The sequence below is a fragment of the Ammospiza caudacuta genome, chromosome 5 (genome assembly GCF_027887145.1).
Source record: "Ammospiza caudacuta isolate bAmmCau1 chromosome 5, bAmmCau1.pri, whole genome shotgun sequence".
NCBI classification, from domain to species: domain Eukaryota; kingdom Metazoa; phylum Chordata; class Aves; order Passeriformes; family Passerellidae; genus Ammospiza; species Ammospiza caudacuta.
Genome location: NC_080597.1, coordinates 68,005,335 through 68,022,114, shown reverse-complemented (window position 1 = coordinate 68,022,114; position 16,780 = coordinate 68,005,335). Strand labels below are relative to the sequence as shown.

Below are 16,780 nucleotides of genomic sequence, written 5' to 3'. Positions count from 1 at the left end.
AGAACAGTTATTTTGTACATAGTTGTTTACAAAGCGAAGAAGAACCAAGGAAATGGAACCTTTGCCTCTTCTGACTTACTCAAAGGCTTCCACAAGCATTATATGGTCTTTTCCTTACAACAATCAAGTGAATAAACAATTAGCTTTAGTCTTTAATGATGAAAAGGATTTCTTCCTGTGTCTGTAATGCCTGGAGGTCTGGCTTTTATATCCAGATAGAGATAACCAACTGACCTATGGATAGAAAAGTGTCTTGATGGAAAAGTGGAAAAGTTCATTTTGAGGGAAAAGGATGAATTCGTGTTAATAGCACTTCCCTCAAAGTGGCATTTAGCTCATCTGTAATATATTTCATGTTTGACTTTCTAAAAGGTCGCAAAGGAAAATAAATGATGTCATTATTTATGGAGTGAGTAAAATGATCATTTTTAAAGATGAACTGCATTACTTTGTAATACATGCCATACTTTTTTAGTGAAAGTAAAAATTGTTGTTGGCTTGTCCACTTGAAAAATGATTACTGAAAGCATTCTTTCCTGTTGGTATTTATAAAAGAAAACACTTTGTTGTGTGTTCAACTTTTTAGATACATAAAAGGTATTACCATAAATAGAGCTGAAAAAATAAGATAATTTTTGGAGGTCAATAGCAATCACTTATTTTAAACACACTGCTGGATATGAAAAAATTTAACCTCTTGTTTTCTTTAGTTATTCAAAATCAGTAAGGGTAATTAAAAAGACTGTGTTCGTGCATGTCTCTATTTCATACAGAAATGCACTTAAAAGCTTTTTTATTCAAAAAACTTTGGGCACATTGCAGCACTTTATTTCGTGGAAAACTACTCCAGTGAACCTAAATCTTCAAGGCTTTTAAATGGTTCAGTTACATTTAAACATGGAAAAAAAAAAGAAAACACAAGAACCTGTATTGCATAGGATGTACCCCAGTTTTCAGCAAACTGTAGAAGCTAGCACTGAATGGAATTTCTGACTGATTTTAGAATGGGAACGAGCAATCTTCTCCTTCTATGCTTTACTTGAATTACGTGGTACAGAGTTTCCACAGAGCTGGCAGGATCTGCTGCACACTCCAACAGCCAGGCTCTGCTGTGATGTATTTTCACAGATTTATTTTCGCAGTGGGAGGTGAATAAAACAATAAACGTGTGTGCAGCAAGCACTTACCCCACTTAGCAAAGGCCGTCCCTGGCTGTATCTGCTGGATGCCACGGTGCGTAAATCCCCTAATTGCACAGTAAAGTCACATTTCTGTGACAGACACAGCTCATGGAAGCCTTTTATGAGCTCTGGAGTTTGTCCAATGTTATCTGCACTTTTCTAGCTGTGTTTTGAGTGACTTATGCAGCCTCCCATGGAATGAGCATTTAATCAATGAAGTTTAGCACGAGCATGGGAAATTGCGCATGCAACAGAGAGCAAGCAAAGATCAGAGTTTGTCATGTTTCAAAGAGAATACATAAAGAACTGGTGGTTTAGTTCAAAAATGTATCTTGCAGTAGAGATTGTTGCTATTTAAATTTATTCTCTCATTTCAAACTAACAGAATTACTTTTCTTTCTCTTACAGAATAATGATATAATCTATTACAATGCAAAAGACGATCAGAATGATGTAAGTAATATGTTTCATTTTATTTCCTTGCCTGTAATCTCAGAAAATTAGGGGAATGAAAACATTAATGAAACTTTAAGAATATCATTTAAAGATTGGGCAGAAGCAAAAATGCAAGAAACTTAAAAATGTCTTTAAAAGTTTCCTCAAGAGCCAGACAATATTTTATGTTTTAATTCTCAAAGTCTGTCTCCTTTCATACAGTTTGAATTACTGGTCAGGCAGAAAATGTGCTGGGACAATGAAGATCCTGACAGCAGTATAATTCACTTTTTAAAAATGTAATAAAATCATAATTCTAGGATTGGAGAATCAAAATGATAAATGTAAATAATTCAGTTCACTTTGAAGGAATCATTTTCTGGCCTTATTTTCCAAGATCATGTGGTGTTTTTCTGTATTCTTTGTAATAAATCTTTTGCATGAGGAGGAAAAGATGTGAAATGTTACTGAATAATTGCTTTCATTCACATTGTGATAATTTATGTGACTGTAATAAGATTTGTGAAAACTGAAAATCCAATCACAAGATTTAGACTAAAAGTAAGATACTTCAATTCCTGGTTTACTAAAACTCTTACTTTAAAAAGGTTGAAATCTCCTATCTAACATTAACTATTAAAAATCTTTATGTGTTCTGGAGACAATACAAACTATCCTCACCTTCACTGGAGATAATACAACTGCTTGTCTTCATTATAGATTTAATTTAGAAGACTACAGAAAAATGTTGTAAATGTATTAATCAGAATTGCCAGCATGCTTCATTTGCACTTTTTAATCAAGTATACTTTAGAGATTGATGGCATCACTATTTAATGGATGCTTCTCCTGTAAGGCAATTAAAGAAGGTACATAGATCATGTCAAGCAGAACTATTTTATAAGGTTATATAGAGTTATGAGTACTTCATTTCAGATACCACAAACTACTGTCCTGAGTTTTAAAGTTTGTATGATTGAAGTAAAATTCATTAGAAGTAACCTAATTTTGAGATATATTATTCTGTTCTCATTCAGTTCACTGGATGGCAGGTGCTAATCTTCTCTGGAAACAGAAATACAAAGCTGAAATATTGAATTTTTAATCTCAATATACCAGATAGTAATGGTAGATTGTGGTGTGAAGTAAAAACTGTGGTGTGTCTGTTATGATTAAATAGTACTAGGACAGGTCTTCAGATTGCTACTTTTACAACCAAAATACAAATCTGTTAGGCAAGGCAGGAAAGGAAATACTATTTCAGAGTTTAGTCTTTGGTTTTTATATTTATATTTTATTTTCTTCAGGACATTTATTTCCCTTCAATAAAAAAGTACACACACAAGCCAAAACAAACAAAGTTTGTTAGACCAGTTATACTGTTTTATTTCTGTTTCAGTTTTATTTCTTTTTTATGTCTTTCTGAACATTTATTAGAATGAAGTTTATAATAATGTTTATTGTTGAGAAGTAATAAGGATACAATGGTCAGTGATCTGATAGTGATTTTTTTTTGAGAAGACCTTAATCTAGATCTCAACTGTGTATGTAAATACCACAGGTTCTTCCCTTGTCCTGCCTGGAAAAAAATGCTTTAGACAGCTTTTTTCTTAATATATTTAGAAATTTTAATAGAATAATCTCTGAAGCACTGGTTAGTAAAACTGTGTTTGCAATCTATTCTTTTCTGTGTCTAACAAGTCCACACTTTTTTCCTCTTCCATGCTGAAAGCCTTCATTTATTCACAGGAAATGATATTATATTTATCTTTGAGTACAATCAAGAATAATTAGTAGCAGAAATTAATTTATTAAAATTAGACATCTAAACTAATCACTGTGGGTATCTCTAGGGAGCTGTTCAGTTTGTTTTGAGACAGATGTCTGAGGTTATCTGAACTGCATCATTTCTAGGTGTGTGTTTCTCTGTGAACAGGTCCCTGTAACAGATCCTTTTAGATCTTAACTTAATGGATGCTAAAGAATCAGAAGAAATCAATCTCACAGGTCTTGCCTGCCAGTTTTTGTCTCCACTCATCCTTTGAATATTAAAGCCTTTTCAGAAGAGCAGTCCCCTTAAATTCTGTGTATGCTTCTGGTGTATGTTTATGTGCTGCAGGACACTTTCCTTTCCTTCTTCCCATTCCCATAACACATTCAGGAGATCCTTCTCTCATTTTTAATCTGCTGTCTATATTGGCCTTTTCCAATCTAATGACTGGACTTGTTTGTACTTAAAAAAATAAAATAAATAAAGAAGCACATGAAGGCAAATCATTCTCTGGCCTTTGGATTTCTCAGTCTCTCAAATAAAATGATCAATTTGTAACCCTGTAGTCCATCAATCAGTAATAGACCTTTTGTACTCTTTTTCTTACAACAGCAATTATTTTCTGCTTGCTTATTTCCCCCTCCCCCCCAGTGCTCCATGTAATGTGTGAGCACTTGATGATAATTAATGAGTTTTATCCTCACAACAAGGTAGGAGGTTTTATATTTCCATTTTTTTATATCTTATAGGAAGATGATGGCCAAATATGTATTTTAGTGTAGGTCTCTCAGGTTTCTATTCACTGTCCCTTTCCCAGGAGCCCTTTCAGTTTGATATATTGCAGCCTGTTTGTGCACTTTAATTTGCAGGTGTCAACAGCTTGTTGTAATTGGACAAATGCTGCAGTGCTTTCATTGGGCAGCTGAGTAGTCCCACATTAAGCTGCTCTTTCCCATTAGTTTTCATGTTGCTTTACCTGTTTTATCATCTTGTCCTTTGTACCCCCACCTTATTGATAGCAATTTTGCCTCACTGCTCAATTCTTTCCTCTTCTTTATTTTGGTTTCCATTTTGTTTCCAGTAATTCCGTGTCTAGTTTATTCCTAAAACTATTTTTTTTCTGTTTCCTTGTATTCAAGTAATCAACAACTCAACTGTACACTGAATTGCTCAATTGCTTAATTTTCATATATCCTGAGTTCCTTTCCTAATGTTTCTTTCATTTTCTCTTTGCATCTTGCTCCTTTGCTAAAATTTTTAGTATAATTTCTTGTCATGGTTTTATAAAGTTGCTCCTGGACAAGCTACAACAGCCTAAGAAAATAATTTTTTCAATGATTCGAAGGAAAGAACTAAGTAAAACAAATAAATAAATGTCTTTCACACGAAACCAGCCACACATCATTGGAAGTCTGCAGTTTCCCTGTAATCCCTGGGCATTAATTGGAGCAGCCAGTGGTGTCTCCTGGCAGGAGCTGTGTCCCTGGTTAGCACAAATGATTGATTAGACACTGCCTCCCTGTAGTCTCACACGGGCTTGCAGTCATGGCTAACAGAGCTGTGCTCCTGGTGCAATTATTGATCACATACTCAGTGATAGCATCTTATATTTTCTTTTACTGGACTAACTTGGAGGCTCTAAAATTATGAGTCCCTTTGGACAGTAAATGTCTGCACAAAGTGTCAATTCAGAATGTGACTGGGAGTCAATGTGTCGGTACCACTACAGGGAAAAATCCAGAACATTCCTATGGTTGATTTTAAAACAAATACATTTTTTATGTGTTTGTATTTTTATTTACTTTTTAATAAAGAAAGAAGAAAACTTTAAAATAATAAGCTGTCTGTGCCACATGGTTTAAGAATTTTTCCTAATTCAGTGATGTCTTGTTATTTGGAAATTATTTGTGAAACGTTAGCTCTCTTTGAGCTTAAACTGCAGCATAAATTGATAGCATAAAGCTATCAAGTTGGGACTTTATGGCTTTATAAATACTGATGAAAAAATTACATCTACAGCAAATTGAAAACTATTGTAAAAACATGAAAAGATAATTGGTCGTGAATGTAAATTCTTCAGAAAAATCATGGTGCGTTTTAACAAAAATTTTAGAAAGCAAAATAATTTCCACCCCTCAACTTTCTATTTTTTTTTTTCCTTTTTCCTTTTTAACAATTAAATGAAGAATAAATATTGGGCAGAAGTAAGCAGAGACTAGAATGGTTATCTAAAAGGCATTTCCCGTGTGGGTCTGCTTCTTCCCAGGAAGACACTTAGACATTTAAAAGGCATTGATAGTGGCTTTGGAAGTTTAGTGAGTCTCTGCTTAGAACCAAGTCTTGCCTTTTCTACTGCTTCATGGTATCAAGGTTGAAAAATCTTCTTATATGTGCACCTATGATTAATTTAGTAAAAATAAGTCTATTTATGAAATATCCCAGGTTCGCTGGTAAACAAGTCTGAATCTACCATGGATTTGATCAAAGAAATGCTGTTTTTTGGGATTTTTTTTTCTTCCCTCCAGTCACAAGCATTGAAAATTGCAGAAAAATGAATTTATACAAGTATGATATTCTGTGTATGCTATAGCTGGACATAGAAAATAAAAGAAGTGTCCTCTGTGCAGCAGTGTTTCAGGATCTCTGTGTTGGGTCAGGTGGAGCCCTTGGGGGGAGATGGCACCTGAATACGTGAATATGGTCAGCTTGGAAGGGGATCAGGAGCTGAGGTGGGGCCGATGGGGGACCCCAGTGGTCCAGCCTCAAAGGTGACAGGTTTGAAAGACTTCCAGAGACTGAAAGGGTGATGCCAGATCTCTGCAAGTCCAGCAGCTGAAAAGTGAGACTGATTGTAATGACTGGCCCTGACACTACAGAGAAAGCTGGGACAGGGACTGCTTTTCATCTTATCCAACAGATACATATTTTCTCTGGCTTTTCAATGTTTTTAAACCCGATTCTGATAAGATAAAACCTTTATAAAGCTCCCTTTGTTCTTCATATGTAAGAGTAGTTCTGTCTCTGTGCTTTCCCTGTGTCTGGATGCCAGCATGCAAATAACCAAATCAATATCCTACTGCCTGGGTTTAGCTAAGAGGTGGACTACAAATCATCAGGTTTTTTCTGAGCTAAAGCTACTAACTTTCCAATATTTCACAGACAGTGAAGGATAGTATTTCCAATAAGAAATTTGTCTCAAATCATTTAGGATGAGTTTAAGTGCTAAGATGTAGAGGATCTAGATTCCTTTTGCAATAAGGAAAGTTTTTAGTCAACTTCTTGTCATCCAGCCCAGGAAGAGTAATCAGCTAACTTTCTTATCTCCCTTAGGTCTCTTATTCCCTCTGCTTTCATTGCATGACAACCAATAGGGTTTGACATTACTGTCACAGCTATGATGTGCTGTATTTCTTTTCATCTTCTCTTTGTCGTTTACTGCTTCGATACTGAAGAAATTTTTAAAATTAGTCATAAAGAATTGCTGCCATTCTCATTTATGATGAGTAAATGGGCAAAGTCTATGACATAGAGATGGGAAAATCAAGTTAGATAACACTATAATAATTGTGATTTGGACACTCCGGCAAGAAGTTGCCAACAAGTAGGTGTTGTACACACAGCATCTCTCTTTAGAGCTTTTTTTTTATGATTGCTGTTCTTCATGTGTCTAACTTACACCTAATTTTAGATTTAATTTCTTCTCCTTTTGAACCTACTAAGGTTTTTTACCAGCCCATATTAAGGAATATTTATACATATTTACATACCTAGTTCTTATACTTTCTGTTTGTCATATCTCTTGATGGTATGAGGTGGAATTAGGCATGTGAAAATCTCACTGGAAAACATAATTTACTGCTTGTTCTAGACAAAATTTTGTATGTTCTTGGAGAATGGTGATACTAAAATGGGCAAGTGACTAAATTTGTAAAAAGACTGAAATGTTAATTGGATGGTGTTTGATGGAGATATTTTGAATTTGAATTTTTTGAGAACTTGGGCTGCATCTGTGCCAGGTACTCTGATTCTTAGAAATATGGCATGGATTCTATGGAGTTTTTGTTTGTTCTGGTTCCTCATTGTGATGTAATGGGTATTAGCTGCACAGAAAAATGCCTTATTCTAGCCTTTTTTTAATATTGACAGAGGACACATTTTGTCAGTGTAGTTTGCTCTTAAACTGACCTGGAGCAGGTAAATTATATCTTTCATAATGAAAGACTGTCAGAGTAGGACTGCTGATGGACCAGTGTAAGTAACATTTTGATAACTTTAGAGAAGTTTCATTGGAACAAAAATTTCTAATCTGTAGTAAATGTCATATTTTTCAGCTATATTTTAATTTTAATTATATATATATAATCTTGAAAATGAACCTTTTGATACTGGAATTTATTGCTTGGAATTAATACTCAAAGTGTATAATAAACCTAACATTTTATGAAATGAGGACAGAAAATTTGATATATTCACATAGACTCCTTTACTAGTTCCATTTAAAAAAGAACTTCCTAGTTGTTGTACTTTTTGGCTTTTTGGTTGCTGAGAGTATTCCAAGCCTGTTTCCTGTGATTCCCAAATATGCAACATATTCATAGATTTTATAACTTAGAGTATCCTAGATAGCATAGAACATACTTTGGTACTTATGTTAAAACAGTTTAATTTGATTAACCTGTTTTCAAATGAACTGCCATGAAAAGGTAGATCCATATTTTATCTTTTTTTAAAATGTATTTAATTTACTTGTACTGCAGAGTGTTGCTTCTTGTGCATTGTGGTGTACAATAAAATTGTATTTATGGCTAAAATACACACTTCTTTCTGAAATGAAAGTTCTGTTGTAGAAATTAATTCTGTTACAAGACAATGCACAGGATTTTAACTTTCATATATGGGAAGGAGTGAGTAAGCAGGAAAACCATATTTTTATGGTTTTATCTTTCATCTGTTGCTCATCATTCTTTATATACAAGAGGACTTACCAATATTAGTAATTTCATTGTATTTTGACCTCCAGATTTTTTTGGAAAATTTGAGTGTTCTTGTTGAACTCATTTCTCTCTCACATCAGGAATCCTGTGTTATCTGACAGTGATTTGGATGCCATTCTTTGGAAATATTGGAACTGATAGTGAGGGCATGATTGACTTTGTCTGCCTTAGTACCAAGGCTTTTTTACATTGTTTAAGGGAATGTGTTCCTTTTATCAAGTATCACTGGGAAACATTCAGGTCTTTCCATTTCATGCTCTTACAGGTAAGCTTGAGTACAGCCCACAGGGGAGAAATGGGATTCCTTTGAGCTTCCTATTGCAATTGTAGTGATCTATTGCCACAGAAAGCAGAAAATCTTACTTTTATTTTATTCTTTTCTTTTTCTTTTTTTTCTAGTATTATGATTAAAAAAGTAGGTGTCAGGTTTATATTCCTTTATTCAAATTTGTGCAAGTCTTCCCTTCTCCCAGATGAACATATGTTCTAGCTTGAACTGAAAAATACATGATAATGAAATAAATGACTGCCCCAAAGCTATCTCCTACCTATCTGTGAAACAGAGTTATGAAATAATAATGGCAAGAATGATAACTGTAGTTGCCAGTGTCCTAAAAAAGATGAGAATGTTCTTAATGTGGAGAGTCCTACCTTGAAGGCAAAAGAGCACAAAAGAGCAGTGCTTGAAGTCTCCCCATGGAGGCTGAGTTTATGCCACATCAAAGATCAGAATTCAGCCCTAAAGCTGGTGATTCATCAGTTTTTAATGGAAGATTTCTTGCTTCAGGATATTTCCTACTGATATCAAATGGATGAGTGATAACAATTGCAGTGAATGCAGTGTAATTGTTTATTGGTAAATAAAAGCAGGACCAAAATCTGAACCTGTCACAGGATGTTTATAGCATTTGAGGCAGTGATTTTCAGCAAGCTCTTTGTTGCCAGATCCCAGGGTTCTGTGAGTGTTCTGATGTGTTGCTTTGAAATGTGTGGGTCACATTGACACTTTTAAGTTGTACAAAACAAAACAAATTAGTCAGTCTGATGTTTTCGTAGGACTGATCAAAGGTGGAGGTAGGCTTTGAAAATTCCAAATCAGATCAAGAATCCTGGAAAGGACCACTTACAATATTTTAATATTCAAATGGAGTTCTCTGTGGTGATGTGGTGTGTGGTGTAGTGTAGGTGATGAAATGCAGGTCCTGTCCCTGCCCTGCTCCTGACTGCAAACAGGAGCATTTCTGAACCAGCTGATGCAATCTGAAAAGAGCCAGAAAACATTCCCTGGCCCTTCCACATAGCCATGTTCAACATGTTCTGTCCTTTTGTTTTTTGGAGAATAGGAGGAAAAAAAAAACCAAAACAAACAGATTGAAGGAGACAGTCATATCTATTATCATCAACAGAGTTTAAATCTTCCAGAGTTTTTATGCTGGTGTGTAAAACAGAGTGTTAAAGGAATTATTGCAGCTCTCTTTATGGTGTGTATTGAAAATAAATTTTAATCCAGTGGGAAATCACATTGCCCAGACCTAAAAACTTTAGAACTCAAACTTCAGGTGACCTTTTACATAGGTATTTTAATTTGCTGACGTTTTAAAAACTCTTTCAAAATCTACAGATTGACCTGTGTCATCTTCCTTTTGGTTTTACTTTCTTTTTCTTTTTTTTGTTGGCTTTTGATATGATTCTTTACTTGGGCAGATTATCTTTCTTAAACTTCCCTTAGTTTCTGTGAATGACATTCTTCTTCATTATTACATGGATTTCACCACACTAGCATTTTAAAGTCACATAAATAGTCTTGTGACTATAGTCTAATATATATATATTAGCCCAATAGTGTTATGGCATTTTATTTAAATTATGGTATGGTGTTTAGTCTGCAGAGAAAGTCTGTGGTCCATAGGTCTGTGCATGGTTTAATGTTACCTACAGACTTGGTCTGCCCTGATACAGCTGTCATTTAATTAGTAAAAAGCTGCATTTTTTGTGACCATGAATTAGACAATGATGTTTATATAGTGTTTTAAGCTCCATTAGTGGAGAAAAAAATAGATTTAAAAATTAAAAAATTAGGAGGCCTCCTGGATGTGATGTAGTCCAACCTTCTTCTTAAAGCAGGTTTGTGCTGTTATTTATGTTGCTATTGACACAGAAGAAGGTACAAATTAAAAGGAGCAATAACAAATTAGTATCCTGCAGGATGTAAAAAATCTAGACCTAGTCAGTATGACTGAAGATAAGAATGAACTGTGAAACAGGATCAGTTGATGGCTTAGCAAAGCATGGCAAAGACAACTGCATCAGATGAAAAAAATCTAATTAATTAAGCGTTCACATTCAGTTGGTGTTATAACTAATTCCCAATGAAGCATTAAGATGATGGTTGGTGTTATAACTAATTCCCAATGAAGCATTAAGATGATTTAACAGTTCTTGTTCTCCAGGGATATGATCTTTAATCAGATGTGGGGACTGTAAAAGGTGGACAGGGTAATTTATTCCAATGAGAGAGGAACAGTTCCTAGTTTGAAATTTAATTGGGTGATGAAAAATCGAAATTCTCTAGAGTGCATTTTGGTCTTGAAATTTAGATGACTAAGTATTTTACAGGACTTTTGTCAACAATGGATATTTTTATTTTATTACATATGTTTGAGTACACTCATGGGATGTGGAAGTTCAGTGAAGGAGGCTATGAAATGTAAAGGATTTTTTTGTTTATTTGACTAAGAATTAACTAGGTTTTTCTGAACTTTTAGTAGCATTGCAATCAGTTAAAGGGAGATTTGCTTTTCTTCTAGTATGATTCTCTATTCCCACGGTTGTCCAATGGTTTTATCCAGTCAAGACACTGTTACAGTCAGTGCTGAAGTAGATGGATCTGTGCAGCACCTGATTATTTTTAAGGGCAGGCAGGAAGATCACTCTTGGTGAGCACCTTGGTCACAAAGCCCTGAATTTTCCCAGACCATCACCCCATGTGGAAGAGTGTCGCAGGCATCTTTTCATAAAAGTGCTTTCATTAGGATTTTTCCTGCTGAGAAGTTTCAGCAACAGAATGTAAACAATGATTGATTATCTGCTGCTGTGGAATGTAACAGGTCCATCCGTGATTGGCCCATCTTGGATGTTTCCAATTAATGGCCAATCAAGGATGAGCTATCTCGGACAGAGTCCCAGACAGCTGGCTTTTGTTATAATTCTTTTCTATTCTATTCTTTGCTAGCCTTCTGAGATGAACCTTTTCCTTCTATTTCTTTTTAGTATAGTTTTAATGTAATATATATATATAGTAAAATAATAAATCAAGCCTTCTGAACATGAAGTCAACATTTTCGTCTCTTCCCTCATCCAAGAACCCCTGTGACCACTGTCACAGAAGAGGACTGGGCTGGGACACCCAGGTGGGGTTACACATCACGATCCCCAATCTCATGACCAGGATATATAACCCAGGAGGAATATGGAGATGTTGCCTGAACCTTCAGGAATGGAAGGGATAGAGTTAGGGACCACTGAGGCTAATCAGACATGTGTGTGTCCTTGGGAGCAGATGAGATGGATCCAGTGGTTGTCATATCATTGTGAGGCAGCTCTCCATCATCCCTGAAACACTCCGGGAATTGGAGAGGTTCTCAGTGACCTCGGGGTGGGGAAGTCACATTTACCTTTGGGAAGATAAGTAAGTCTTACATTTCTTATGTGCTTAAATATTTAAATACACATTTCATTTTACCTGTCATTGTAGCTCAAGAGAAAATAGGACAGGACAGAAATTAATTTTTGCATACTGATATTACTACAGCAGACTCTGTGTAGCTTTGTAGTGAAGGTCACATGCAATCTGTAATAATTCAAAAAAGAAATTTTCATCAATTTCTTTATTACTATATTTTAATCCTAAAGGTTTCTTTTAGCTTATTGAAAAATTATACCTTATAAATGTTCCTTTTTTGTCAGAAATTAATAAAATTATAGAAGTATATAATTACCTGAATTATGGTATTTAAGGCACCCTCATAGTTGTCAACGCTTTTAAACAGAAGACTTCCAGAAGCTTAGATTTCTATTCTGAAAATCTTTCCACCTGAAGAAATTGAGAAAACCCAGATGTTTTCCTCTGTTTTTATAGAATATAACTCACTGAAATGTTACGATATTTTCACAGGATCATGAAATAGTTTTGATTGGAAGGAACTTTTAAAGTTCATCTATTCCAAGCCTATGCAATAAGCAGGGACATCATGAACTAGATCAGGTTGTTTAGAGACCAAACCAACCCAACCTTGAATGTTTCCATAGATGGAGGTCTTGAATGTTTGCCTGTTGAATGTTTCCATAGAGTGGAATTCTTGAATGTTTACCTTGAATGTTTCCATAGATGGATGTATCTACCACTTCTCTGGGCAACCTTTCCCAGTGTTTTACCACCCTAATTTCTCAATACTTATTTCTTATATCATGTCTGAATCTACCCTTTTTTTGTTGCAAACTATTGCCCTTTGTCTTGTATCAAGAGACAAAAAAGTAAAAAGTCCTCAAATTTTCAGGTCTTTACATTTGATCAATTAATTTCAGCAGGGATTCATTAATTCATGAAACCAAAGTTATGAAGCATTGAATTCTGTGAATAGTTCAAAATGCAAATAAAAAGAAAACACTATTATGTTTGAGATATATAATAATGTTGTGCCTATCTAAAAGTTCTGATCAGAAACTGTGAACCATAAAAGTTAGATAAATGAATGCATAACCTCCCCACATGGTTTTGTGCTAGCCATAAAATATGATATAGTCTTGTATACAGTAGACAGGGACAAGCCTGTAAGTAGCTGTACAGAAATTATCATAGACAAAAGATAACTGCATTATAAAATTAGCCGAAGAGGCAAATAAATACTTTTACATTATTGTGACTTTGTATTTGGTACGTACTCAGTTGGCAGAATGCTGGAAATTAAATTACTTCTATAAGAAAATTTATATTTGTTTTAAATATCAACACTCAATCCAGAGTTCCATTTGTTTTATCATTGACTATGAGTAATCAATTGACCAGTTAGAAGCATATGAAAACATTGAAAATAGTGAAAGCAACTCTTATCTCTGTTAAATAAAATGACCCTTGAGAATGGCACACTGAGAGATGCAAATATAAATTATTTCCTCACTAAATTCCCTCCTAGTTCCTATTCTGAAGCTACCCAGACCTATTTATATTTGAAAAAAAAAATGCTTATGTTTATATATGTGAATATGTGTATGCATACATTCTTATGTTTAACACCTCCCTGTTGTATGACGGAAAAATATTTTGGTTCTTCTTAGCCAACTGTTTTCTTGTTTTATTTGTAAGCCTTTTAATTGTTTTGTCCCTAAGAGTAGGCAGAAGGATGTCACTGAAAATCATCATGTTGCAAAGGGAAGACCTGAGTCCCCCACTGACACAGAGTGAAAACAAAATAAACTCTTCACAGTTCCATCACAACCACCTGAATGCACTCAGCAATCTTCCCACAACTGGGAAATCACAGTGAAAAGGAAATAAAAAATGTTATCAGAAGGCAATGCTCTCATTACATTATCTAAAATGCTGTAAAAGTGCTGTGGCAATTAGAAATTCATTCTAGCTGCTCTTGAAAATTAACGCCTAGTCCTTAGAAGAGCTGCCCCCAGTCCCTGCTTGCTGCAGGCATTTGCTGAGCTGTGTGCTTCCAGCCATGTCCCATTTTACTCTCTCTCTTAGGTCCAGCTTTAACTTGTTAATGGGGCCACAGGCATTTTCAGAGGGGTTTTGTATGAGGTTCTACTGGATTATTTTCCTCAGGGAGGAAAAAAGCCAGGAAAACAGAAAAAGAATAAAAGAGTACAGAACTGAGCTTAGGAGAAATTCTGTGCTTATTTTGTATGTGACAGTTTCATTTGTACAGAGTAGATCTGTGAGTTAATTAAAAAAAGTGAGCCCAATTGCTTAAAAATTTACATTTAGAAATTTCAGCAGATTTTCAGAAATAAAACACAGGCTGAAAGCTAGAGATGGAAATGTAAAACTTCCAGAATTCTGCAAGGTAAGACAGAAATAAATTTCACTGAGGAAGAAATTTGAGTATTTATTATTTACAATGATTATAATTCCATCTTTACATTAATTTTTTAAAATGGTGGTGGTAGGGAGAGTGAGATTTTATGCAGAACACAGTCCCTGGATATGAAGGCAATGGAAAATACCCGCAACCAATTCTTTTCTGTTTTACATAAATATGAAAGCAGGCAGGTGTCATTGTTAATGGCTGAATATCAGTTCAGGAATTGAAACAAATCTACTTTTATTCTTTCATCATGATGCTAAATCTACTGTTATGCTTTGAGCAACTTCTAAATTGTTTCTGAAAAAAATCTGCTTTCAGAAAACAACTGAAGATTGCTTCACTTTGGTGGTGAGTTTTTCTGTGTTTTGCTGATGTTTTGGGGTTTTTTTGTAAATAATGTCAGCTTTCTGGTTGTGTTTTCAACATCTGCAAAAAGCAAAAATCATTTTTATACTAATGGAAAAGCATTCTCATTTCCACAATAACCAGTATTTTTCAACTAAATGAAAATATATTAGTAGAGATAGAAAATCCACTCATCTTTTTACAGCTGTGATGATGGAAAGTAACTGAATTCTGTGGACAGGAATCAGGATAAGTTTGGCTGCAGTGAAATGGGCAGCTGGACTATGTCACAATTTCTCGAAATGATCTTTGTCAATTTTGTTTTAAGGGATGTTTTCTTTTTTAAACAAATATTTCAGTAAAACTTCTTTGCATAAAGCTTACAGTTAACTCATGTAAATACATTAATTTATGTTCAGAAAGCCCTCTAGAGAGAAGTTGCATTATTTCTGTTGTGTACTTGGCTTATAAAATGATGCAGAAGGTATCCTTCAGTTTATTGGACATCGTGCCAAGAAAGATTTAGAAATAATCACAAAGAATAGCCGCAAAACAACTCATTTCTTGTGTTTTAGCTGCTGTATCAATTTCCTTTTATCCTGATGGTGAATGATAGACACATAAAAAACCCCAACTTTATTTATTAACAACAAAAAAAAAAAGCCTTAAAATGGCGCAAATGTGAACTGAAAAGAGAAATGAATTTTATCTACCTCTCAAGGGAGGAAGAAATTGGTCTGGAAATTCATTGCAGCGAAATGAGTGAGTTATTTTGCTGACTGTCAGTGGTAGGTAACAATGTAATGCAATAAGTGAAGGCCAGGTTTGAATGGATAGAAAATTAATCTTCAGCCACTGTCTCCTGTGGGATTTTTCTGTGCCAGTATTGATTGCATTTCAGCTCCTGACTTGAGAGAGAAATTGGTTGGAGTTGGGTTTTAATTATATTCACATGCTGGATCATTTTCCATCAAAATAGGTGTTTTGCTGCTTTTCTAAGAAAGTTTAACAGGGTATAAAACTGTACCAACTGACACCACAATCTGTCAGGCTTTTCATAGAAATACAAGATTAAAATATTCAATAACATTGAGGTTTTCCTTTTTAATCATTCCTTTTTCTCCTTTTTCCTTTTTTTTTTTTTTTTGATATAAGCTACTTGAAATTCAAAAGTTTTCAAATTAAAACCAATTAGATTTATTTTCTGTAGAAGAATCCACTATAGTATAAATTTTGTCTTGTCAGGAGGAGTTCAGCACTAATTTACCAATAATGGTTCTGATACTTACCTGTTGTGTACAGAACTAGTTCAGACACCATTTAGATTTACAGAACAAATTGTTCCTGTGTGAGGGTAGCGTCAAAATTTTTAAAGGATTTTGTTATTTTTTGTGTTTGATATTTGGGCAGATTGATGTGTTATTTTAGTGTCAGAGCTGTACATCATAAAATACTGCCACCAAGGTCAACGAGAGCAGTGTGAAAGCATCTACATTACTTTATGTAGTTTTAAATCCATTGCCTGCATTAATGAAGTTGAGAACAGTTTTTAGATTAATGTTTTTTGATTTTATATCATGGAATATTGGTAGGAATAACAACAGAGTGAGTCACAGTCTTTTTCAGGGGGACCTCAGTGTGTGTGTGTGCTCTTAGAAATGTGAGAAGTAGATTTTTTTATTTTATTTTAAGGCATTCAGGTCATAATTAATTAAGTGGTTTCAATTTCAACAAAGTTTAATCAGATTTTGGCGGTAGACATAAAGCTTCTTTCATAGCATATGAATGAATGGAAAGACTGAAAGGATGTAGTTATTTATTGGAATTGAAATACCAATTAGAAGAAACATGATCGTTTTATGTTGTGATGCTTCAGGAATTTCAAGCAAAAATCTAAATGTATTGTAATACAAAAACTTCTGTACAAGACTTGCTGAGATGGAAGATGGACTGGATGGA

The 16,780-nt window shown here is 34.5% G+C and overlaps 1 protein-coding gene across 1 annotated transcript in view; it reads left to right on the top strand.

The window, feature by feature from the left end:
- CACNA2D1 (calcium voltage-gated channel auxiliary subunit alpha2delta 1) overlaps positions 1–16,780 on the top strand; it is a 360,302-nt gene that overhangs the window by 192,586 nt on the left and 150,936 nt on the right. The window contains exon 5 of the mRNA XM_058804461.1: positions 1,590–1,634. Within this exon, the coding sequence (XP_058660444.1) occupies positions 1,590–1,634 (45 nt within the window). The remainder of the gene's footprint in view (positions 1–1,589; positions 1,635–16,780) is intronic.